The sequence below is a fragment of the Alosa alosa genome, chromosome 8, assembly GCF_017589495.1.
Source record: "Alosa alosa isolate M-15738 ecotype Scorff River chromosome 8, AALO_Geno_1.1, whole genome shotgun sequence".
NCBI classification, from domain to species: domain Eukaryota; kingdom Metazoa; phylum Chordata; class Actinopteri; order Clupeiformes; family Clupeidae; genus Alosa; species Alosa alosa.
This window is the reverse complement of record NC_063196.1, coordinates 31,761,668-31,787,279: the sequence shown is the minus strand read 5'-3', so window position 1 is coordinate 31,787,279 and position 25,612 is coordinate 31,761,668. Positions and strand designations below refer to the sequence as shown.

Genomic DNA, 25,612 nt, shown 5'->3' with positions numbered 1-25,612 from the left:
TGGTAAACGGTAGTAGCAATGCCTGCAAAGATCAAAAATTGCAGTCGGAAGAATGTGTGAATTTATTTATAGCAAAAGGTAGGCTCACATACATTATTTCCTGACTGCTTATGTGGTTTACTGACAGTTTGTAAAGTTTAGGCAAAGTAGGCAGTAACTTCAGCAATCCCTGATCAATGAGACTGGTATTTTGTTGAAACTAGAATCATGACAGAAAATTAATACACTATCAACACAAAGAAAATCAATAACTTTATTAAAAATAAGTTACACCACTTAATTTACAATATAAAACAATTTATTTGCAGGAATGCAAAAAACACTTGTTAGCCACCAACAAACTGGTTCATAAACCTGGCTAAGGGTTGAAGATGATGCTGACTCCCTGTGGGAGTGTAGTGTTTAGAAAAACCCTGCATATCACAATCCATGGAGTAAAGAAAAAGAAGCTCAAAGCTGCAGTATCCCTTTAGAACTGGGGTAGTCTCTACTCCAGTTATTGCTGTTCTTACTTCACTTACTAGGTGTAGTCTAGGACGGTGAACAGAGGCAGCTCCTCCAATGTTTACGGCAAAGATTCTAGAACACTCCGCTCTAGAATCTTTGGTTTACGGTCAGTTATGTCTACATGAATAGTATGCACGATGGCTTTTAGACATCATTGTGTAGCAGAGCACACCTTCATAAAAGGAAGCTGTTGTATAAAAAAGTTAAGACCTGTTATTCCACTGAGGAAAAAGGGATACTGCAGAACCTCTTTTTAAAAAGTAGTTGGCGCTGTTCTTGTTTTAATGTTTTGCTTTTTTTTTGTTGTTTTGTTTTTTATAAAAGTAACAGTTTTCCTAGAACTATGATACAACCAATAACTATCCTGTTGAAAGATAATGAAGGCAAGGCTTGTTTAAGCTCATATGAGTTTGACAAGGCCCAGTTCCATGGTTTGAAATGTCTGGGAAACAGCATATAAAAAAAAAAAAAACTAACTTTACACAAAGAGAGTTCTGACGTTGCCCTTGTGCCTAATTTGAAGGAAGCTGGGTCAAGCCCTGCTTTCATCACAAGGTTCCCTATGTACAGTAAAGATAGGGCAGTTTAAATCCTCCATATTGAGGTAGTTAACCAACCCTTTATTAAAAGAGAAAAAAAGAGAAATAAACAAAAATAGACTAGTTCTGAAAAGAACCACATGCCTGGAATGCCTGACTGTTCATGCCAGGTGGTTACACCTTAAAAAGACTGCAAACATCATCCATATGATCAATAAAAAAAAAAAGTAGACATATTCCATGATAAAGCTAAAATTAGCACAAAAATATACATAGCATCATGCTCCTCAGAGCCACATCAAACTTGACTCCAGAATTCTAATGGAGGATTCTCTCTGTACAGAAGACACCAGTCCCAGCTAACTCAAAATAAAAGAAAAGAAAACAAAACAAAACAAAAAACAAAATAAAGGCGATGAATCCTAATATACATGTAAGTGGTAAGACCTCGCAGAAGTCTATGATTTCTTGAGTGCATTTGTTGTTAACTAGGACTGGGTTTTGACCTTTATGTCGATCCTCTGTTTGAATTCTGGTGTGACAAAGTGCAAATTAAGATTTTCATTACAATAATAATAATAATAATAAAAAAAAAGGTCTTTCTGAGGAACCTTCAGGAAAACAAATTATGTTCAACTACAAATGGCAAACTCTTTGGGGATAGATAGGGTGCTGAAGTGTGGGTAGTACAGATGGTGGCGAGTTGATGTCTAAACACTGCAAAAAGTCCAAAAACATGTTGCGTTTGCTCGTGTGGCAGTCTTTGAGATATGCTTCAGTAAGGCAGTAGCAGCACTGGACCGCTGAAATGACCTTACCATCAAATCGATTGGCAGCAGCTTCTGGTGCAACCCCCTATTCCAAGTTAGTCTTCATAGTGACTGGTCAGCACCATCCTCCATCCCTTTTCCCTGCTTGTCGGGTAACAAAAGGAAACAATTAGGAGAGAATTCAACCATCTGAGCTTTAAACAAGACATAAACAAACACCAACTAAAAATACAGATAAGTGCATCACTGGGGATGTTGAGACGATAGAACTAAACAAAGAGGGGGGAAAAAAGAAATGTCTGAAGGCAGTCACTATCACTACCACCAACATCCTTCCAATTCACATGCACAAGACTATGGCTTAAGGAAAACAAGCAGAACAGTGATACTGGTGTGTCTAATTGGTGACAAGAATAGTGGGGGAAAAAGTTATGGCCTGTTATTTTGTTTTTAAAATGTAGTTTTAGCCTAGAGGCAGGTAAGTGCATGCATGCAAATTACTTCCTGAAAGTTTTTAGTCTTAGAAGTAAGTACATGCAGAGCCAGATCAGTGTTAAAAGCGTTTGGAGACAGATATTCTGTCTGATTTTGCCGAGTTCTCCTTTCAAAAGGAATCAAATTGTGCTTCCTGTGATCTTTGGTTCCTAAGTTGATGGATGCACCATCACAAGGTAACATCTTTGTTTTAATGGGATTCCTTTAACAAAACCCTTCAAAGTCTTTTTTTCCCCAATGGAAGAACATTTTAATCAACATATGCTTTTGGGTTTGCGGTAACTGAAATGATGAAGTATGTCACTACACATACATATAAAAGTTGGAGAAAGTGGATAGAGGATGCCGACTTGGTGATTACAAATTTGATGGCATGCAAAAGTGAGGTTGCAGCATGTGGCTAACATAGGCAAACCTTTGCGTCCTTTTCTTCCACAAGGAGCTTTAAATTTGTAGGCAATTTAAGGAGAAAATTTGCCGAAACATGAATTTGAAACACAATTTGAGTTTGTTTTTCGTACACTGATGCGTGTAATGTTTATTAAAGCAGACAAAACAGCAAAGTACAAGCCAAAATGTAAAGCCAAAAAAAGTCTTTTCCCCCCCCCAAAACAACAACGCTATTGTACTAGCATTTTCTTTTGTAACATACAAATGGTCTTTGTGGTAAATACAATACGAGGAGATAAATGCTTTGCAGCGGTCACCTATTTAAGACATGGAGACCAAAATTGCTATGAACATACAAGATGCTATAAAGCCAAATAGACATGTTGAGCACATAAGTAAAATATAATTTTTTTCCCCTTTTTTTCAAATCCGAGATTATAGATCACTGATTGAACACAAATTTAAAACAATAAAACCAGTACGCCCGAAGCACAGAGTGACTACTTTTCAAGTCCAAGCGGATTATTGAAAATATGTACATTAAAAACCGTGCCAGATATCACCAATTAGTAAACCGTAAGCAACCATATGGATTGAAGGGCCAATCAGTTGTCAGATTGAGTCTTTTTCGGTTTCTTTCTTTTTTTATTAAAAGAGGGTTTGTAGGAAAAAAATAAAAATTATAAAATAAAAATCAGCCCTACAGTTCTAGTTCCACTGTTGCCCAAAAGAATCCTGATAAAACTCCTGGTTGTCAGATTTGTAACCATAGTTACCAGAATGATCACCACCTTGTAGCGGTTGCTGAGCAATGGGTTGAGAGCCCCAGTTCTGATTATTGGTTTGGCGGCGCTTGGAATCTGGCTGGCTGTACCCGTCAGCTTTGCGCTTTCCTCCTACACTTCCACCGCGGCCACCCCTCGCACCACGTACCCCGCGGCCTCTCGGTTGCGCACCTCCTCTGGACCCCCGTGACCCTCTGCTTGCTCCTGGACCCCCGCCGCCTCGCTGGGGGTAACCGCCGGCCCCTCCTCGGCTCCGGGGCGCCCCCGCCCCTCCTCTCCCTCTGGCTGGAGAGGCGCCTCCTCGGGCGCCCCCTCGGCTGCTTCTGGCCCTGGCTGGCGGAGCCTGAAAGTCGTCGTAACCGTAGTAGGGATCGTCATAGCCACCACGGTAGTTGTGGTAGTCATAGCCATAGTAGTCATAGTAGTCCTCGTAGCCATAGTAGTCAGAGGGGTAGGCATAACCCCCCCGACCACCGCCTCTGCCCCGGCCTCTAGGGGGGGGGGGCATGTGAGGGGGGCCATAGTAATAATAGTCATCATACCTAGGGAATGAAGGTAGAGGGAAACAGGCTTTGGACAAAGCTAGGACCAACCATTCAGTACTTTTTAACCAAAGGAAATTGATTTTGTTAGGATCTTTATAGGGTATTCTGGTGCCTTACAATTGTGTTTTAGCTGCCTGCCGCTGGGCCTTGCGCTCTTTTCTCTTCTGGTCGGGGGGCTTTGCAAAAACAATTTCAATCGGTTCACCCTCCAGCTCTTTCCCATTCATTTCAGCCAGAGCCTGCACAGATTCCCAGCAGAAAATGAAGTTTAGTTTAGTGAGGCTTCCGTCGTCCTTGTTGAACTGTATAAAAGCAGACACGCTCGGGTCTCTTACCTTGACGGCTCCGTCCCGTTCCTCAAAGTGAACGAAGGCGTAATCTTTCAGTTTCTTCACACGCTCCAGCTTACCAAACTGACTGAAGGCTTTTTCAAGTATTTCTTCCGTTACGCTATTTGCAAGGTTTCGGACAAACAGAACTTTGACCTGGAACAAAATGATGCAAGATACAATAAAAATGTGATAATTGCCATCAGAAAGCCATACCTAACATGGACACACACACACACACACACTACTGATGCATCTTTCTCACATTTCTGTTACAGATGCAGCTACACAACCAGCGAAGTATAGGGGCTTCCATATCCAATAAAATCAATACCACCTCCTATAGACCCAACACAAAGGCTACATATAGCCAATCCATATCACCAACACCTGCAGTGCTCTCAGATTGCATAATAATAACCTGCCATGATTCCTTTACATCTTATTCATTGGACCTGCTGGTTTCAGTCCATTTCTGCATTTCCTTGCCTGATGTTTGATTACCGCCTCATGAATTTAACAGCTGCTGACAACATTAACAGGATTGTTTTGCTTCAACCTGGACCATGAAACTTTCAACTGTGAACGTATAAAGGGCGGGCTCTCCCCTCCTGCAATGCTGAAGCCAAAAAGTGAACAGACTGCGTTACCTTAGACATGACCTCAGGGTCTGGGTCCTCAATGGGGTCAGCCCACTCGACCGTGACTACGTTGCCCCAGACCTTCACCTTGCCGCTCATGAGACGCCGTCGGGCCTGGGCGGCTGCTTTATGGTCCTCGTATTCTAGGAAGCAGAAGCCTCGGTTCTTCTTTTTGTCATCAGGCTGATGGTACAGGATGACATCATTAAGACCCTCTGTCGTGGGGGCAAAAGAGGAAATATTTAATGGGTCATGTAGTAGTTGATAGTGCAATAGCAATGAAAGCCTAATAAAAACTGACGTGGTCGTTTTTCTTCTATGTTGGGCAGAGAGTCCTCCATTTTTATAATTTTAGAAGTCTTTCTAGTGTTCAGCTTGTGACAATTAAGTGAGGCCCAACTGAGTGTCACAGTTAGAGAGGAGACTGATGACCTCCAATGGATCAATCTGTCACAGCATCAATTATTCACTTCACTTAAAATATACATAAGGCATCCACACAAAAGACCATGTCTCACCTGTGACTTTAGAAAACTCCTCCACGATCTGTTCTTTCGTTTTGCTTTTGGGGATTGACCCAACAAACAGTCTATTATTCGCAACCGATATACACACTCCAATGTGTTTGCCCGGGCGAATTTCATGATTGTTAAACTGGGGGAAACAAGATGAGAAATAGAATCATGTTAATTTTGAATGGTAGATCTTGATCACATCACAGGACTTTTACAAATGCACAATTTGTTCTGCATAATTGTCACATTTGTAAAAGTCAGCTTCTAGAAAGATCTTAATAAACACACCAAAACAGGGTAATATTCAATGTGAAAAAAACAGGTTCACGATGATGGAGTCTACAATGTCACAGAGCACTAAAAAGTTCAATAAAGCTCAATAAAGTCTAACTAACAGAATTTGCTTTTAATACAAGAAAGTCCAATGGCTCACATAAAAATCAGTGTGCACAACTTTAATGGCTTTGACATCTTTACATCTCTCGGTAATGTGCAATCTGCACAAGCTATCGACCCTTTCAATCTCTTCCTAGAGGGTTTCCAGTTGAAACGTTCAAAACCAACACAGTTACTTTGAAATGAAAATGTATCAGACTTCAGCATAATGCTCTACAAAATGTTGACTTTAAAACTTTTTTTTGTCTGTCCCCAAGTTACCATTAGCTCAATGATTTTTTTCTGCGCCGCCGGATATGCCTTGGGAATGCAAATGTTTGTTTATGCAGTAGAAAGGGTCTATAAGCCTACTACCACTACAAACTTATTTGAACACTCCAGCAGAACAGAAATGAGACAATGAGACAGACACACTTACTAGCTTCACTGCCTCCTGCGCAGCATCTTTAGTGCAGAAAGTGATGAAGGCGTAGCCCCTGTTCAGGCCGGTGAGAGGGTCCATCATGAGCCGCAGGTCCCATATTGAGCCGGCCTTCTCAAACAAAGGCACCAGTTCATCTTCAAACAAATCCCTTGGAATCTTCCCAACAAATATCTTAAAGGAAAAGGGTATAGATTCAAGTTACAAAGGTTAATGAATCATAAACCAGAGTTCACAAGAACGCTGGAGTTTGACACTCCTTCAGATCTTAGCGGTAAACGGTCATCGTAACCAAGGTTACTCCAGAATACATCATTCATCATATGGACAGTCTCAATTGTCATTGTAACATGACAAATATAGTGTCAGGCTCTGAACTTGTACATTTTCACACTAGAAGAAGCAACTTTGATGGGGTCCAATTTCTTTGTGTTGGAACATTAAGTCAAATGGAGATTATGTGATAAGTGTTTCACGCTTGTTTATTTGATGCAGTTTATTTGCACTGATGCAGTCTTGTGAGCTTTGCTGGAGCACCAGGCCAGGTGAATACAGTGCAGGAGGATGTAGAGTGGTGCTGACGGTGTTCTCACCTCCGTGCCAACATGGGGCTGGTGTCCTGAGTACACCGACTCTGGCGGGGGTCCACCGTACTTCCTCTGTCCTGTCGTCACGTCTAGTGTGTAGTTGGTTCTCTCAAGCAGCGCCTGCCAAAGTCATCAGACTGCCATCAGAAAGCGGGAAGCTAATCTAAACTACTAACCACTGTCCAGAGCAAAATCAATTCACTTAAAATTAACAAAGGCAATCAATCAACCAACCAACATGCACTATGATCACACTGCATAAATAATTGGTACACTTACAGATCTATTTGCTTACAGGTTTACTTAATCATCTTAAATCACCTACTTTTATTTTTGCTTCATCTGGTCCTTTAGTAGAGTCTGACACTTTGGTCCCTTGCTTCTCCCGCTGTCTGTACGTCTTCATTACTCCACACAAATAGGCACTTTTGTTCTGCAGAGACGAGAAGATGGTTTGCCGCTTTACCTCCAAGTCCCATAGCAGCATTAGGCTATTATCTTAATCGAAATATTGAGCACAAACTTACTTGCACATGTGAAAGATCACTTTCCTTAAACTGAACGAGAACTTGTAGTGCAGCTTCTTCATTGAATTCTTTCAAGGCCTCTATTGCCCTTTCATCTAAGTCGCTGTGTGCTACAAGGCCTGGGGTAAAAGACATGCCAACCATAAGACTTTTGTTCAGTAAAACCAGCAAATACAAAGAACCACCTCTTTTGTCCAGTGAAATCTTGACAAGAACCATCATAGCCATCCATAAATTACTCCCACAGAGAGAATCAATAGCCTCACAAGGACATTTAGATCAACACACAAAGACCCTGTCAGAGTCATATGAATGCATACAACAAGCCACAATTAACTGAGCTTACATTTAAGGTACACTTTAAAGAAAAACACATAATTAATCCAGGAATAAAAAAATATTAATTTCTCAACACTGTACAAAGAAAGACTGCGCATTGTATAGCTTTGGCACAAGCCTACCTCTATGTACCTCAACCCCTCCCGTGCACACACACACAGACACACACCACTCTTTTGCTGATTAGTGTGCCTGTAGGCAGTGGGCTTTAGAGGGGCACATCACCTGTCCTAGCATCAGACAGCTGCTACTATTGTTCCTGAGCCTACCCAGCTGGCTTTCCTTTCCCATGGGACCATACCAAGAAGCACCTCTAATACAGAGCCCCCCCCCTCCCCTCCCCCAACAACAGTTTACTAATCCACACAGTGTGCTTTCTTCTATACACAATGCACTTAGGGTTTAATCTGTCTACTGAAGGCGTTGAGAATTTTGTCAATTGCAACTGCAGTACCCATTTTGTCAGGCAACCACACAAAGTTGCTAGGCTACTGTAGATTTCCTGATTCCCACTCCGCAGAGCAAATAGATGTAGCTTACAAAATACATGCACAGGAGAAAATATCTGGGAGCGAAAAGAGTGTGTTTTGGGTACTTATCACAGGCTTACCTGCTACGTAAATTTCATCTAGTTTTTCAGCAACTTTCTGTGGTAAACCAGCTTCTAACAAAGTTTGGAAATGGTCAGAATGGGTAACTGCAGCGGTCGTGTCCATTGGTTCTTCTGTACCATTCCCATTAACATGTTCTGTTGCCATGTCTCCAGCAATCTGTTCAAATGCAATGGGCCAAATTAATTGAGAGGTTGGGAGGATCAAAGAATTGATATGAATCAGGGTCATCAATATATCATCATGTAAGTTAATTTGTGTAAATTGTTTATCAGACACCAGAAAGTGACAGCAAAGCCATGTTATTCAAAAACATCCAACAGTGAAGTTAGTCTTAAAGCATCCGACCAGTTTTGCTGTAGGAAAAGGTCCATCTAACCAGTTGGGCACCTTCATGTTGCCATAAAATGCTTTAACATTAGTGCTTTAAGACTTTGTCAACTGACTGCTTAGTGTTTACTTCCTTAACGTTAAATAAATAAAAACTAACGATGTAAACAATAGTAGCGTTAACCTCAAACAACTTGTTAACACAAGTACTACATCCACACATGCAAATATAGCAAGACAGCTAGGCAAAAATGCACATGTGCAGTTATATATGGTTATGTATAAAAGGAAGATAGTAAAACAACATTCACGTTAGCAACAGCCATGCCAGTAAGTTCGGCCACATCACTTAATGAACGTCAAGGCTAGCTAACTTTAGACATGTAACGTTAGGCCAAGTTTACGTTCGTAACCATACCTTGGAATTCCCACTTCTATGTTATAGCATGGTTAAGTGATTACTTTCATTTTAATGCCAACAATTGCCGTTGCAGCTAAAGCTAATGCTAGCTCAATGTCATTGCTAACTACACAGCACTGTGATTTGCTTGTTGACATGCCGCTTGCAGCTCACGAATAATCAACGTTACATTATACTTAAGACATGTAATACATCTTTCAAACATGTCATATTTACATTTATATATCTGTGACTGGGAACACAGAGTATTGACATTCTGCTGCTAAGCAAAGCACGCCTGACATAAATTACAATGGCTTGGAAGGTCCTTAGAAAGCTAACGTTGACTGACATTAGCAAGTCTTCTCTAATTACCTGATCACTGCATATAAGTTGACTAGGTTACAGGCTAGCTTTGGAAGCCAGCAACCAAGCCAGTGAGTTTGTGGTCAGTCTGTCAAGTCTAGCTCATTTCCCCTTTCCCCATAAACCAACACATTAGGTAGCTGTCCAAGCTAGCGATAGCATAGAAGCTAACGCATCTGACAAAAAAAAAAATCTCATTCCATGTCAAACCCACGTTAACTGAAATAACGTTAGCTCACCATGCCCTGTCAAAACGTTAACCTCTGTCATCTAGCAAGCTACCTGCTTCAACGAGCAGTTTCATGAATCGGTGTAGGGTTTGCATACTGCAGAGGTAAAGATCAGTGAATAAAGATAACGTTAGCGTTACTGAATGTCAATGTAACGTTAGACCTTCATTGATCCAACCGAAATCAAAAATCTAGCCGGCTAGGTGGGTTAGCTCACAACAGTCAGTGGACTCCGTGAATAATAAGTCTGTCGTAAGTTATCATGCCAGCAATTGCAATACAGGTATAACACAATGCCTACTAAGAAGTCAGAAGTACCAATCAACGTGTTGTTTAGGAGTTCACAGGGTGCAACATAATCTTGAAATCAACCCAAATGACCAACGTGCCGCCACATAACTGGAGTCCATTTTCAAAAAGCCGGGTGGCTACAGCACAAGACAAACCACTTCTCACATTGTTTAGAAACACTACAGCCATAAAAAATAGATAGCATTCTGTAGGGCGAGCAATTTACAGTTCAAGATATAGTTACCTTAAGATGGCTCAATAAGGTGCACGGTAAGGATCGGTTCAATTTTGGGGGTGTTTTTATGAAAAGAAATAAATCTACGACTCCCCGGCGTAAGTCCGGTCGGGTTCTTTCACTTCGGGTGATGTAAAATGGCGGATACGTTCACGCCAGGATTTCTCACGCATCTATGGGGTTTCTGAGACAATCATACACGGGCTCAGTTGTCTGTATATAGTAAACACGGGAACCAGAGCCAGTCTCTGCAGGAACTGTAAACCGAATTCCAGCCCGTCTAAGTAGACCTAGAATAAAAATCGTGGAATAGATGTTTACACTGAATAGAATGCTACAAATTATCAGCGCAATTTGAGCCTATCGTTTTACACAATCATTTAACAATTTAGTCATATAGGCTACTGTACGGACGATAGTCTACTGTTTTATGATAGTGCCGGTAGGCTATAATTTCTCACAGAGTTTTTATCTATACAAAATGGGATCAGTTCTGGTTTTCATGCATTTTTACAGGCGACAAATACGGGGACAAGAGAAAACAGGTAGGCCTATTACCATATGGTAAGGCCAATATACTCTTAAAATGTACAATAACTGACCGAATCTGTCTGTAGGAAAATGCAGACACATTGGGTAGAATCACAAATAGTTCATAGACAGTTGTAATAAAGAAATAACATGTTAAACAGAAATTGTTTATTGAGAGAAAATGTGTTATTGATCAGTTTTAAAGGACGATTTAATCAATTGCTCAGGAAAAGTGATTTAGAAATAGAACAACTCTGACTCTGAGCTAGAGGAAGAACTGGATCTTGAACTAGAGGTCAAACTACTAGAGAAACTAGAGGTGGAGTTAGATTCATTTGCAAGATATCTGTCATATAACTCAAAAATCTCCCCAAAAAATTCTAAGTCTGAATCTGAATCTGATTCAGAGTCACTCAAATAATGTAAGGCCCTCTGCTCTGGACTCATGACTTCTCTTGGAATACGGGTTTGCTGAGGCATGATGGTCATCCTCAGGTTTTCTCTGTTGTTCAAACTGTCACGGGACCTGAAGACATTCCTCACTGTGGTGCCCTCTTCAAGCTGAATGGTACTTGCCTTCACAAAATGAAACCAGAAACTATCAAATGCTAATCTCCATCACTATTTTGTGTTGCTATACTGTACAGTTCATGCACTGTTTAATAAACTGGACGTGAAGCTCAGAGAAAACGGCATAAGACCATGATATGGATAGGCTACATTAATTTGCTTGTCGTGTATCTACCTCTCCAAACCTGACATGTGCCTTGTGTATGAAAGATAAATGGCAACATTTACCTCGCCTTGTTCAACCACTGCCTGCCGTTGAGCCTGTCTGACAGATGGATTTACATCACTCTCTGATATACATCTGGGATGAACAATTGCAACCTGTTTGCAAACATAAGTGTTTTTAAGGCATGATTTTGACCACATGTCCCCATTGGCATTTAAGTTGGGGGTGGGGCATTGTGTTACATCACAGAATACATCGACCCCAGTCCATGCATTTAATGAGACACATCTTCATGACTTGTACTGATCACAGCCAGGCTTGTAATACAATTTCATTATGTTGACACAATATGATCCTCCAGGGAGATTACAACAATTAACAACAGGAATTACTGTTACAATACACAGGCTCAATATATACATCAAACCATACTAGTCATCATACTGGGGTAATGCAATGTATTAAAAGCAAGGAAAAGAATAACCTTTCGAGGAACTTCATTCCTATCCCAAATACTCTGCTTAAGTTTGCTGCCAGAATTGGGAGAACCTCTTGGGTTGTCCAACAGTCTGCCATCAACTCTACAATCCTCAGAGTGTGTCCCTCTAGAAGTTCCTGCAGAGGGCTTTGTGTGTATAAAGAACAGTTATACAAATTATATTCACCAATTATATTCAAATGTGTGGGGTTTTTTTGTTGGTCAAATACATTCCTCCATTACCTTAAGATGTTTCGAGGTATCCATTTTAGGACAACACTGCAAGTACACAAATCTGCAATTGACAGCCCAAATACTTTATTAGAATTACATTCCATCACTGAATGTGTGGAAATCTAGAAGATCTCTTTATTAGCTAAAGCATTCCTAATGACATCACAAACCTTTTGCAACTCTAGAACGAGGACATTGTGAGGCTGCAGGAGAGACTCTAGAACTCTGACACCAGATTGCATTGTGAAGCAGCAGGAGACTTAATGCTGCCCAGGCTCTATGGCTCTGATGCTGCCCAGCTAACTTTTAGTGGGGCTGTTAAGCTCTTAAAATAGGGACGATCTTGCTTTTTATGAAAGAAGCATGAAACTTGACCTCAAGTCACTGACCTCTGTATGTTGTATGTGACACTACAGGTGAATGGGGTAAAAAAAATAAATAACAGATATCACCATGAAACTTTCTCAGTTGAATACTCAGTTGAATGTTAAGCTAAGAAAAAAATGTATTGAAAGTTTTTTTATATTTTAATGTTTAAATATGCAAATTAGGTCTTATCTCATAAAAAAATGCGCTAATTTGCATACATTTTAAAAAATATGTTGAGCCTGGCTTTATCAGACAATCTGATTTTTTTTTTTTTTTAAATGTATGCAAATTAGTGCATTTTAACGAGATAACATGAGTAATCAACTTAGAAAGTTTCATGGTGATATCTATAATTTTTTTTTTTTTTACCCCATTCGCGTCACAACCATAGACTGTAAAAAATAGGTCACAACATATTACAGAGGTCAATGACTTCTATCTGACCTCAGAGGTCAAACTGAGAATGCCTCCAGATCTAAAATTAAAGCTTAGGTCATCAAGAACAAACCCTGAAAATGTCATGCTTCTTTCATAAAAAACAAGATCGTTGAGCTTAACAGCCCCATTATTTGGATCCTAAGCCAAATTGACAGTTATGAGTTTAAGAATTACTTCTGTATTAGAAGTTTTTTTTTTTTTAAGCCTTGTGTTATCCTCAAATCTTACCGACACTCTTTATCCTTGGGGTCAATTTGACCCCAAATAAATAAACCCTCAGAAAATGGTTATAATTAATATTGTTACCCAGTTTTTTTGTGACAGGTACTTAACAAGAGTGTAATAGCCACCATCAAAAGCCCTACAAAACAATCCCACCCCCCCACACCCCTTTATGAACCTTGGAACCCTGGCTAGCAATATTGCCCATCCAGTGTCAGCAGCCCAAAGGCTTGCTGTTGTTTCCCCTTTTGACTTATACAGTCCTGCTAAAATGACTTATATGTAATATGTACTTGTGTATGTAATAATGATAATAACAATATGTTCTCATATTCAAATAATAATGTCCATAATGTGTCAAATATTCATGTATCCTATGTTTCATACAGCTGGGGTCAAACTGACCCCAAGGAACATCAATGTACAAAATATTTGTACAGGACATTGAAAACAAATGACAAATTTCATGCTAACTCACCCTTCAATTGAGGAAAAGTCATGAAACATGAAGCAAAAAAAAAAGTGAACCATATATTTTATGATGTTAAACGTTGCTTGGGGTCAAACTGACCCCAAGAAGATAAGAACAGAATATTTTTCTGTAATGAGGTCCTAGGTCCTTGATTCATAGACCAAATCATAGATGAAAACAAAATTACATACACTTGCATTGTATAAAGAACACATAAACGAAGCATTTATTATACTTGAATTAAAGGCATACCTTCTTAGCTAAGACGTGTCCTTGGGAACACATTTGCACAGTAGGTCCCCATAGACCTCTCTGGAATAAGTCCCGCCTCCGAAACATCCGGATCCACCCAACTTCCGGGCGTCGAATGTCTATGGGAAATAACATGGCGTTTCGAAAAGCCGTACCTGTCAAACATCTATAGGTGGCGAAGTAGAAAAAAATGGTGGGCCGATTGGCCTACACACTTCTGACATCTAGTTTCCACTGGATTTTTTGATTGTCGGTGCCGTTAAAGTAGAAATATATCAGTAAGAAGCACTAAGCTAACGCACGCTTCTGACGCCGCAACTCCCTGAGTCAAGGTTGCATAGCAACGGCAATGTTTCATAGCTTGTCTTCACCGAAATTGAGTTCGTGGCACCAGAGCACAGTACGGAGGTGGCACTAACCCTGCATGAAATCGTCATGTTTGATAGGTTGTTAATACATTCTGAAAATGTTACTGTTCTGATCAAGGTCATGCAAAATAAAGCTATCGACTCAATGCGACTCTGCCTCTGATTCCTAGTCTGCTTATCATTATCTGTTTTTCGTGAAATAAAGAATCTCGTCTCGTCATGTCTTTAGTGTCTTTGTCGGCGATTTCTTTCTTTTTCAAATATCTCAATAACAGCCAACAAACTCTCAGCACAGTCAAACCAAAGTTAAGTCGTGTAACACTGGTGAACTGGTCTACTTAGCCTCAGATCCGCCATATGTCTATGCTCTCCGAACGTTCGCCTGCCCCCTTGGTTAGATCTCCCTTACAACCATAGACAGTAAAAGAAACCAGTCACAACTTAACATGATGGTCATTTTCACGCGTGATAGAGTGGTGAAGTCCCGCCCCTTCCGTGGACCTATCTTTCAAAAAAATTTGAACGGCAGTCTGGCGAAAAATAAATTATTTTCTGGTCCCGGTTGACTTGTACCTTGAATTACCCATATGATGTTTGTCGATTTTAATGTAAAGACATTTGCAGTTTGTTTCGTAACTATTGAATTACAACATTGTGAAAGATCGTAATTCCAACGACTACAAACCCATCAGTCGCGCTAGTGACGTTAGCTCATTCACAGCCACACTAGATTGTACAAGCATACCAGCAACAGGTCTTAATTGGGCTTTCCTTGCCGAAGAAAATACCATGAGTCAGAGGATTAAACACATCAGGTAAGTTGTATTCGTCCATAGACTGTACATTACATACTGTTAAATGACATAGCAGGCAGCAAGATGCAACCGTTAACTAGCATAACAGCTCTTATCGTTTCATTACGTTGGTGACGTACATCGTTCGAGACGAGAGATGTAGTCCACTGAGTGGATTCACACAAAACCAACATAACTTTTGAAGTCTATCGAACATCAGTACTTTCTTGACGTGAAAAATTATCTTTTAAATTCACACACATCATATGTGAAATTTGTGGCACAATTCAAACTGGACCAAAAAATAATTGTTCTCTCCATTAAAGGAACCGTATGTAAGAAATGAAATTCAATTAATCATAAAATGGCCCTGATTTGTCACTAGACATCAATTAATTAGCTAATTTCAAATACTTATATCACTGACAACAGTAGTCCGGCCAGGATATCGTCATTTCAAAAAGTGAAGTTGCAGCCCTCAACTTATGTTGATGTTTACATATTTGTGTTTTAGCCTGATCCTCCACCCTCCACCTATCTAGTAATCACAAAGTCAGTAGTGTTTCGGCATCTGGGTTGCCAGCTCTGCTCTAGTTACCACTGCGGTGTACACTGCTCTACAGTATTTTGAAAGTGATTGTAGTACCAGTTTTGGCCAAAATCCTACATACGGTTCCTTTAACTCCCGTTCATAATTTTTTGAAAGATAGGTCCCATGGACCGGAAGTAGAAGGGGCGGGACTTCACCACTCTATTTCAGTGGTCGTTTGCAAGGTTCAGCCTCTTTTCAACACGAGTCTCCCTTTTGGGAGATTTGTTCTACTGTAGATGACAATACAATTTTGATACAATTCAAATGCCAGAGACTTAAAAAAAACAAACATTTTATTTAAGTAATTGGCGACCTACAGATCATTGCACAAAAATTGTTACAGCCATTTGAACCTAGTGCATTTAAGTTATGTAGGAGTAGTTTTATTTATAATAAAAAAAAAAGTTGACTAATGAACTAGTGCTGTTCAAACACACCATTCCTGTAGAAAACCAGTAGCCCAATTACATGCCTGCAGGTAGCCCGCTTTAAAAATGCATTCAATAATGACTACTGAATATCATATTAGTATTGTATTTAATGTGCAGTAAGTAGAATTTAGCCATGGCTGCATGTGACAAGTGACATAGCATAGAGATATGCGAATAACAGACATTCCTGTAATTTAGATAGATTTACATGAATTCAGACCAAGGAGACAATCCATCCTTGTGTGAAACAAGTTATTCAGTACAGGGGGCAAAGCTCAAAATAGCACTTTAAAAAGTCAGATGGGGATACACACACGTATTTAGGTCCCATGGAGTCATTCAGCTAGGAGGTCGATTCACATCTTGGGGCCTACTTTATGATGCTTCTCGTGTCCAGCACCTACTCATTACGGCACAATACTGCCAAAAAAAAATGAAACACTGTTAAAATGAGTAATGTCTCATCAAGTCAGCACTGGACTACAGAGGCAAAATATGGACTGAGGTGCTAAATATGAATGTTGTCTTTTCAGAAGTCAGATCCGAGTAAATCTCATTCACATGAAATCAGGTTCGGGATAGATTCATCCTTAAGGCAACACAGAACCATTGGAAGCATCATTAATAAACCTGCATATAACCTACAATATTTTTCCTCCCTCACCAATACAGACTATCAACAGCTGCAACATGACACCAGTATAAGACAGACCAGTACTCACTCATTTTGGCACAGTACAACCACAGACTACGTCATGTGGATGAGGATCATCCTCATCCACATCTTGAAAAATCCATCTTGAAAAAACTTTTTTTATATATATATATAAATATAAATATATACACACACACACACACACTTAATAGGTAATGTCTAATCAAGTCAGCACTGGACTACAGAGCAAGGAAAAAGATGTGCTAAACATGAAAGTTGCATTTCAGAAGTCATATTCGATAAGAATTTCATTCACATGAAATCAGGTTCGGGATATATTCATCCTTAAAGCAACCCCCAAAAATGACAAGTGACAAACACACAGCAACACAAGAATCACCCAGGAATTTAAGAATGACATTACATCACAACTACCACATACCACATGAATGTAGTAAGAGTTTGTTACTTTGCTCCAAAGTTCCAGAGTTTTGGTTCCATCTTCATGTGGCCTGGAAATGACATCCAACATCAACGCAACTCTTATATGGAGATCATTAAACTATGAAGGCTACTTCTATCAACATAGCAGGTTGCATTTCAGAAGTCAGATGCGATAAGAATCTCATTCACATGAAATCAGGTTCGGGATAGATTCATCCTTAGAGCAACAGACCCATTAGCAGAAGTACCACTAATTAGAGCAATCTTTCATCCTTTTAACCTATCCATATCAACAACCCCCCCCACCACCACCACAGAAGCAATCAAAAGAGCTGAATCATGAAGCTAGTACAAGACAGACCAGCACTTACTCATTATGTCACAGTACCACCAGAGACAGCCTGTTCATGTGATTAAGATCGCCCTGAGGAGAAAAATAAATAAATATATAGATAAATACTCTTAAAATGGGTGATGTCTTATCAAGTCAGCACTGAACTGAGGCAAAACACACATAGGTTGCATTTCAGAAGTCAGATCCGATAAAAATTTAATTCACATGAAATCATGTTCGGGATAGATTCATCCTAAAGCTCTACGTTCACGCCAGGATTTCTTACGCATCTATGGGGTTTCTGAGACAATCATACACGGGCTCAGTTGTCTGTAGATAGTAAACACTGGAACCAGAGCCAGTCTCTGCGGGAACTGTAAACCGAATTCCAGACAGCCCGTGTAAGCAGACCTAGAATAAAAATCGTGGAATAGTTTACACTGAATAGAATGCTACAAATTATCAGCGCAATTTGAGCCTATCGTTTTACACAATCATTTCATATTTCAGTCACATAGGCTACTGTACGGGAGTTTTTATCTACAAAATGGGATCAGTTCTGGTTTTCATGCATTTTTACAGGCCACAAAAACGGGGACAAGAGAAAACAGGTAGGCCTATTACCATATGGTAAGGCCAATATACTCTTAAAATGTACAATAATAACTGAATCTGTCTGTAGGAAAATGCAGACACATTGGGTAGAATCACAAATAGTTCATAGACAGTTGTAATAAAGAAATAACATGTTAAACAGAAATTGTTTATTGAGAGAAAATGTGTTATTGATCAGTTTTAAAGGACGATTTAATCAATTGCTCAGGAAAAGTGATTCAGAAATAGAACTATGACTCTGACTCTGAGCTAGAGGAAGAGCTGGATGAACTTGAGCTCGAGCTAGAACTGGATCTTGAACTAGAGGTCAAACTACTAGAGGAACTAGAGTCAGATTCACTTGCGAGATATCTGTCATATAACTCACAAATCTCCCACAAAAGTTCTAAGTCTGAATCTGAATCTGATTCAGAGTCACTCAAATAATGTAAGGCCCTCTGCTCTGGACTCAGGACTTCTCTTGGAATGCGGGTTTGCTGAGCCATGATGGTCATCCTCAGGTTTTCTCTGTTGTTCAAACTGTCACGGGACCTGAAGACATTCCTCACTGTGGTGCCCTCTTCAAGCTGAATGGTACTTGCCTTCACAAAATGAAACCAGAAACTATCAAATGCTAATCTCCATCACTATTTTGTGTTGCTATACTGTACAGTTCATGCACTGTTTAATAAACTGGACGTGAAGCTCAGAGAAAACGGCATAAGACCATGAAATGGATAGGCTACATTAATTTGCTTGTCGTGTATCTACCTCTCCAAGCCTGACATGTGCCTTGTGTATGAAAGATAAATGGCAACATTTACCTCGCCTTGTTCAACCACTGCCTGCCGTTGAGCCTGTCTGACAGATGGATTTACATCACTCTCTGATATACATCTGGGATGAACAATTGCAACCTGTTTGCAAACATAAGTGTTTTTAAGGCATGAATTTGACCACATCTCCCCATTGGCATTTAAGTTGGGGGTGGGGCATTGTGTTACATCACAGAATACATCACCCCCAGTCCATGCATTTAATGAGGCACATCTTCAGGACTTGTACTGATCACAGCCAAGCTTGTAATACAATTTCATTATGTTGACAATGTGATCCCTACAACAATTAACAGGAATTCCTGTTACAGTACACAGGCTCAATATATACATCAAACCATACTAGTCATCATACTGGGGTAATGCAATGTATTAAAAGCAAGGAAAAGAATAACCTTTCGAGGAACTTCCTTCCTATCCCAAATACTCTGCTTAGGTTTGCTGCCAGAATTGGGAGAACCTCTTGGGTTGTCCAACAGTCTGCCATCAATTCTACAATCCTCAGAGTGTGTCCCTCTAGAAGTTCCTGCAGAGGGCTTTGTGTGTATAAAGAACAGTTATACAAATTATATTCACCATATATTCAAATGTGTTTTTTTTTTTTACAAATACATTCCTCCATTACCTTAAGACATTTCAAGGTATCCATTTTAAGACAACACTGCAAGTACTCAAATCTGCAATTGACAGCCCAAATACTTTTAGAATTACATTCCATCACTGAATGTGTGGAAATCTAGAACATCTCTTTATTAGCTAAAGCATTCCTAATGACATCACAAACCTTTTGCAACTCTAGAACTAGGACATTGTGAGGCTGCAGGAGACTTTAGAACTGACACCAGATTACATTGTGAGGCTGCAGGAGACTTAAACTTTGGATCCTAAACCAAATTGCCAGTTATAGTAAGGATTATTAAGATAGGCCACAGCCATGAGTAAGAATTACTTCTGTATTAAGTTTTTGGAACTTAAGATAAAATATTTCTGTAATGAGGTCCCAGATTCATAGACCAAATCATAGAGGAAAACTAAATTATACACTTGCATTGTATAAACAAAGCATTTATTATACTTGAATTAGAGGCATACCTTCTTAGCTAAGACGTGTCCTTGGGAACACATTTGCACAGTAGGTTCCCATTGTAGCTTTTCACTGCAGTGCTTGTACAGGGTGTTATACACCAGTGAATAGTCAGCGATTAACTTACTTCAGAGATCCTTATGCAGCAATTTCATTAGACATACACCATTTTATATTTTTCATATCTTAACCTTCACCTTAATTCAATGGGTGTGCATTTTTAAGCCAAGATGTTACACTGCATACATCTACTTCCTGTGGCCCCATCATACACACTTAGAGCCAGTTGGACAACATTCTGATTTTGACTCCCTAAGCCAGTCATCCAAATAAACCACTTTTGCTGCCAAGTATTTCATTGTAGAGAACAAGTTGTATGTTGTTAAGGTGGAGGCTAGGCCCTTCTGGGAGATTTGTTCTACTGTAGATGACAATGCAATTTTGATACAATTCAAATGCCAGAGACTTTAAAAAGACACTTTATTTAAGTAATTGGTGACCTACAGACCATTGCACAAAAATAGTTACAGCCATTTGAACTTAGTGCATTTAAGTTATGTAGGAGTAGTTTTATTTATATTAAAAAAAATAATAAAATTCCTGACATTCCTGTAATTTAGATAGATTTACATGAATTCAGACCAAGGAGACAATCCATCCTTGTGTGAAACAAGTTATTCAGTACAGGAGGCAAAGCCCAAAATAGCACACACACACTATTATTTGGGTCCCATGGAGTCATTCAGCTAGGAGGTGGATTCACATCTTGGGGCCTACTTCATGATGCCGTGTCCAGCACCTACTCCTTACGGCACAGTACTGCCAGACAGACTGATGGAGGATCGCCCTGAGGGGAAAAAAATTATACACTCTTAAAATGACTAATGTCATCAAGTCAGCACTGGACTACAGAGGCAAAATATGGACTGAGGTGCTAAATATGAATGTTGTCTTTTCAGAAGTCAGATCCGAGTAAATCTCATTCACATGAAATCAGGTTCGGGATAGATTCATCCTTAAGGCAACAGAACCATTGGAAGCACCATTAATAAACCTGCATCCTTTTACCAACTTTGAAAAAAAAAAAAAAAAAAAAAAAAAAAAAAAAAGGGAACCCTTAGACAATATTTTTCCTCCCACACCAATACAGACTATCAACAGCTGCAACATGACACCAGTATAAGATAGACCAGTACTCACTCATTTTGGCACAGTACAACCAGAGACCACGTCACATGGAGAAGGATCAACTGGGGGGGGGAACGACACAGACAGACACACACACTTAAAAATAGGTAATGTCTAGTCAAGTCAGCACTGGATTATAGAGCAAGAAATAGATGTGCTAAACAAGTTGCATTTCAGAAGTCAGATCCGATAAGAATTTCATTCACATGAAATCAGGTTCGGGATAGATTCATCCTAAAGCAACCCCCCCCAAAAAAGATTATCGTTTTGCTGTAACAAATACACAGCAAAACATTACCCAGGAAAGTATGACATTACTTAAAAACTACCACACGAATGTTTGAGTTTGGTACTTACATCTCAGTGGCCTACAGACATCATGATCATGGCTCCATCTTCATGTGGCCTGGAAATGAGATCCAACATCAACACAACTCTTCTAGCGAGATCATTAAACTATGAAGGCTACAGAGCAGCAGAGTAGGCTTCCACAAACATAGCAGGTTGCATTTCAGAAGTCAGATCCGATAAGAATCTCATTCACATGAAATCAGGTTCGGGATAGATTCATCCTTAGAGCAACAGACCCATTAGCAGAAGTACCACTAATTAGTGTAATCCTTCATCCTTTTAACCTATCCATATCAACAAAGCCCCCCCCCCTCCCCCACCACAGAAGCAATAAAAAAACTGAATCATGAAGCTAGTACAAGACAGACCAGCACTTACTCATTATGTCACAGTACCACCAGAGACAGCCTGTTCATGTGATTAAGATCGCCCTGAGGAGAAAAATAAATAAATATATAGATAAATACTCTTAAAATGGGTGATGTCTTATCAAGTCAGCACTGAACAGAGGCAAAATACTTAGAGATGTGCTAAACATGAAGGTTGCATTTCAGAAGTCAGATCCGATAAGAATTTCATTCACATGAAATCAGGTTCGGGATAGCTTCATCCTTAAAGCAACCCCCCAAAAAAAGATCATTGTTTTGCTGTAACAAAAACACAGCAAAACATCACCCAGGAACGTATGACACTACTTCAAAACTACCACACAAATGTAGTGAAGTTTGGAGTTTGGTACAGACATCATGATCATGGCTCCCTTCATGTGGCCTGGAAATGAGATCAACATCAGGCATCATGATCATGGCTCCAGGTTCATTTCAGTGAGATGATAAGAATCTCATTCACATGAAAAATGAGTCATAAAGCAACAACATCTAGTGTAATCCTTCATCCTTTTAACCCATCTTCTACACACCACAGAAGCAATCATTAAACTATACAAGACAGACCAGGCTACAGAGCAGCCTGTTCATGTGATTAAGAGCCCTGAGGAGAAAAATATATATATTTAGATAAATTCCACGTTATGTCAGCACTGAACATAGCAAACACAGGTTGCATTTCAGAAGTCAGATAAGAATTTCGAAATCAGGTTAGGGATAGATTCATCCTCATTCACATGAAATCAGGTTACAGCCTAGTGGCCTACAGGATAGATTCATCCTGGCCTGGAAATGAGATCAACAACAGAGCCCATTAGCAGCATAAGGCTTCCACTACCACATTTAATCCGATAAGAATCTCATTGTAATCCTTCATAGAGCAACAGACCCATTTAACTAATTAGTGTAATCCATATTCTCCCCCCACACACACACACACACACACAACAGAAGAAATCAAAAGAGCTGAATCATGAAGCTAGTACAAGACAGACCAGCACTTACTCATTATGTCACAGTACCACCAGAGACAGCCTGTTCATGTGATTAAGATCGCCCTGAGGAGAAAAATAAAACACACATGTAAGGGATAATGGACGACACGGTGGTCTGTTCACATAAGTTAATGCATGGTCGAGGTTGTAAAACGGCCCGACGCAAAGCGGAGTGCATTAACTTCTGTGAACAGACCACCGTGGAGTCCATTATCCCGCTTATTCCACTGTTGCCACTTGCGTTTTGTTCATTTCCTGTTACAATTTAAACGTTTTAATCGCTAGAACTGTCTTGTTTGTAGAACTAATTTCTTCCGACACATATCAACTAATTTCTCAACTCACAGGACAAACTGCCGTTACTAGTTCTAAATGGATGGTTGCTACGGCCAAAGGCCAGTCGTTAGTTCTCTCTCCCGTTGTCAAGCGGGCGTATCCCAAGATTCTGATGAACTTCAGCTTTGAAACGTCGCTTTTACTTAGCCTGCTGTTATCCATCTAGCTAAAAGCCACCTCGGTCATATGCTACAATGTTCTGAACGTCTGCATTTTACAGCTCGGATGCAACATGACAGTTCATTTAAACTTCACAACGAGTTCGGCGAATTAATGTACAAGTGTGATACGGCCAAAAAAAAATGGATCTACTTCATAGGTGTGCAGATAACATACGGTTAATGGTCGTTCTAAATTACGTATGACAATGGGAAATTCAACCAAGCAGTGGAATACATTTAGATAAATACTCTTAAATTTGGGTGATGTGTTATCAAGTCAGCACTGAACTGAGGCAAAACACACAGGTTGCATTTCAGAAGTCAGATCCGATAAGAATTTCATTCACATGAAATCAGGTTCGGGATGGATTCATCCTTAAAGCAACCCCCCCCCCCAAAAAAGATTAGCGTTTTGCTGTGACAAACACAGCAAAACATCATCCAGGAACTTGACATTACTTCAAAACTACCACATGAATGTAGTAAGAGTTTGGTACTTACAGCCTAGTGGCCTACAGACATCATGATCATGGCTCCATCTTCATGTGGCCTGGAAATGAGATTCATCGTCAACGCAACTCTTATAGGAGATCATTAAACTATGAAGGCTACAGAGCAGTAGAGAGTAGGTTTCCACAAACGTAGCAGGTTGCATTTCAGAAGTCAGATCCGATAAGAATCTCATTCACATGAAATCAGGTTCGGGATAGATTCATCCTTAAAGCAACTCACAGGTTTATTATTATTATTTTTTTTATTTAAGAACCAAAAGGTATTATTGTTACCCTCCACGAGCACATCGTTACCCCCCATACCACAGAAGCAATCAGAACAGCTGCAACATGAAGCTAGTATAAGAGACCAGCACTTACTCACTATGGCATAGTACCACCAGAGGCAGCTTGTGTGGATGAGGATCGCCCTGAGGGAAAAAAATAAAACGATAAACACTCTTAAATGGGTAATGGCTTATCAGATCAGCACTGGACGGCAAAACACTATATAAAATGTGCTAAACATGAAGGTTGCATTTCAGAAGTCAGATCCGATAAGAATTTTCACATAAAATCAGGTTCGGGATAGATTCATCCTTAAAGCAACCCCAAAGCAATCATTAATACGTTCAACTACTGCAAATAAACTTTCTTTAAAGTACAATCAAAAGGATTCTGATCAAGCCTTTCTACAAAGGCCCTAGAAAGAACCTCGCCTGGAACTGCCCATCTCAATGAACTATGCTAAGCTTTGCTAACGGTGGGTGTTTCAGACTGAATTACGGCGCTCACAGAGACGAGAAGGGTATGCAGCATCTTATCTAACTCTGGGGGAGACGATGAATAAGCTATGAATAAGCGAATGATAACAATTGCCATAGTAATAAACCCAAGTAGGCAAACTCACCGCAGCACTCTTGACCTCAAGGCAGCATGTGTGCAGCACGTGCTTGTTTAGCGCAACAATCACATAACTTGGAACATTTGGAAGTTTAATAGCCTCTTTTTGGATCCAGTTTGATCGCTGTTGTATGCTCTTCCAAACATTGCGGACCTTATAATCATCTTGCAGAACGTGGACTACCTAATTACTTCAACGTGTTCTATGTCGCCGACGCTATGAGATGCCTTCAAAGACTCAGGAGAATGAGTGTGAGGTGCACATGCTTTTTATAGGCGGATCGCAAGGGGGCAGGATTTCAACGTGGTTTGCAACGCCGCTCCGCCTTTCTTTTTAAGATCAATAAATATTTCAACGGTTGCCGACCCATCATCCACCACGACAGTTTATCTGACTAGAAATGGGCACCATAACGTTAGAAGTTATATGCAGGATACAAAATAATTAATTGCAGAATTAATTTCTAGAGTAAATATAAATTATTTGAATGCCGCACAGAGTTGACGTATATTTCCCATAATATTTCTCACATGGCGTTGGAATTAATAGTCAGCAAAGACTTTCATATTAATGAATAATTCAATCTTTCTCATTCCACAGGAAGTGACAATACGCTTATCATGTGACACTATTCAGTCCACTTTTTCAGCCTATCCCTGTTAGGAATGTTGGTGTCGTAAACAAACC

The 25,612-nt window shown here is 39.9% G+C and overlaps 2 protein-coding genes, 1 long non-coding RNA gene and 11 other non-coding genes across 23 annotated transcripts; all 14 read right to left on the bottom strand.

Annotated features, from left to right (window-relative positions):
• Positions 1–239: 239 nt before the first annotated feature.
• LOC125299507 (synaptotagmin binding, cytoplasmic RNA interacting protein) lies at positions 240–10,413 on the bottom strand. Of its 10 annotated transcripts, none has more exons than XR_007194378.1 (13): positions 10,259–10,413; positions 8,397–8,556; positions 7,448–7,566; positions 7,246–7,353; positions 6,927–7,040; positions 6,331–6,507; positions 5,520–5,655; positions 5,011–5,216; positions 4,367–4,516; positions 4,149–4,270; positions 3,478–4,028; positions 1,865–1,960; positions 240–1,763 (listed from the first exon to the last, which is right to left on the bottom strand). XR_007194378.1 is itself a non-coding variant. In XM_048250798.1 (12 exons), the coding sequence occupies exons 2-12, from the start codon at positions 8,542–8,544 to the stop codon at positions 1,932–1,934; spliced, it is 1,860 nt and encodes a 619-aa protein (XP_048106755.1). In that variant the 5' UTR covers positions 8,545–8,556; positions 10,259–10,413; the 3' UTR covers positions 240–1,931. The 10 variants fall into 10 exon arrangements, 8 of the variants coding, with proteins under 8 accessions (XP_048106755.1, XP_048106756.1, XP_048106757.1 ...); XR_007194379.1 differs by having other exon boundaries at positions 3,635–4,028; positions 10,259–10,412; XM_048250798.1 differs by having other exon boundaries at positions 240–1,960.
• A 6,279-nt stretch (positions 10,414–16,692) lies between these two features.
• On the bottom strand, positions 16,693–16,762 carry LOC125299945. The gene has a single exon (XR_007194486.1). It is a non-coding gene; the product is annotated as a small nucleolar RNA SNORD50 (small nucleolar RNA).
• Positions 16,763–17,101: 339 nt separating this feature from the next.
• On the bottom strand, positions 17,102–17,172 carry LOC125299947. Its single transcript, XR_007194488.1, has one exon. It is a non-coding gene; the product is annotated as a small nucleolar RNA SNORD50 (small nucleolar RNA).
• A 246-nt stretch (positions 17,173–17,418) lies between these two features.
• LOC125299948 lies at positions 17,419–17,489 on the bottom strand. The gene has a single exon (XR_007194489.1). It is a non-coding gene; the product is annotated as a small nucleolar RNA SNORD50 (small nucleolar RNA).
• Positions 17,490–17,788: 299 nt separating this feature from the next.
• On the bottom strand, positions 17,789–17,859 carry LOC125299943. The gene has a single exon (XR_007194484.1). It is a non-coding gene; the product is annotated as a small nucleolar RNA SNORD50 (small nucleolar RNA).
• Positions 17,860–18,348: 489 nt separating this feature from the next.
• On the bottom strand, positions 18,349–19,990 carry LOC125299509 (suppressor protein SRP40-like). Its single transcript, XM_048250805.1, has 4 exons — positions 19,655–19,990; positions 19,425–19,565; positions 19,018–19,110; positions 18,349–18,795 (listed from the first exon to the last, which is right to left on the bottom strand). The coding sequence occupies exons 1-4, from the start codon at positions 19,745–19,747 to the stop codon at positions 18,445–18,447; spliced, it is 678 nt and encodes a 225-aa protein (XP_048106762.1). The 5' UTR covers positions 19,748–19,990; the 3' UTR covers positions 18,349–18,444.
• Positions 19,991–21,065: 1,075 nt separating this feature from the next.
• LOC125299944 lies at positions 21,066–21,135 on the bottom strand. Its single transcript, XR_007194485.1, has one exon. It is a non-coding gene; the product is annotated as a small nucleolar RNA SNORD50 (small nucleolar RNA).
• Positions 21,136–21,471: 336 nt separating this feature from the next.
• On the bottom strand, positions 21,472–21,542 carry LOC125299937. Its single transcript, XR_007194479.1, has one exon. It is a non-coding gene; the product is annotated as a small nucleolar RNA SNORD50 (small nucleolar RNA).
• Positions 21,543–21,809: 267 nt separating this feature from the next.
• On the bottom strand, positions 21,810–21,880 carry LOC125299946. The gene has a single exon (XR_007194487.1). It is a non-coding gene; the product is annotated as a small nucleolar RNA SNORD50 (small nucleolar RNA).
• Positions 21,881–22,199: 319 nt separating this feature from the next.
• LOC125299939 lies at positions 22,200–22,270 on the bottom strand. Its single transcript, XR_007194481.1, has one exon. It is a non-coding gene; the product is annotated as a small nucleolar RNA SNORD50 (small nucleolar RNA).
• A 119-nt stretch (positions 22,271–22,389) lies between these two features.
• LOC125299510 lies at positions 22,390–25,512 on the bottom strand. Its single transcript, XR_007194380.1, has 5 exons — positions 24,932–25,512; positions 24,403–24,452; positions 24,032–24,080; positions 23,044–23,096; positions 22,390–22,423 (listed from the first exon to the last, which is right to left on the bottom strand). It is a non-coding gene; the product is annotated as an uncharacterized LOC125299510 (long non-coding RNA).
• LOC125299941 lies at positions 23,842–23,912 on the bottom strand. The gene has a single exon (XR_007194483.1). It is a non-coding gene; the product is annotated as a small nucleolar RNA SNORD50 (small nucleolar RNA).
• On the bottom strand, positions 24,184–24,254 carry LOC125299940. Its single transcript, XR_007194482.1, has one exon. It is a non-coding gene; the product is annotated as a small nucleolar RNA SNORD50 (small nucleolar RNA).
• On the bottom strand, positions 24,560–24,627 carry LOC125299938. Its single transcript, XR_007194480.1, has one exon. It is a non-coding gene; the product is annotated as a small nucleolar RNA SNORD50 (small nucleolar RNA).
• Positions 25,513–25,612: the final 100 nt, after the last annotated feature.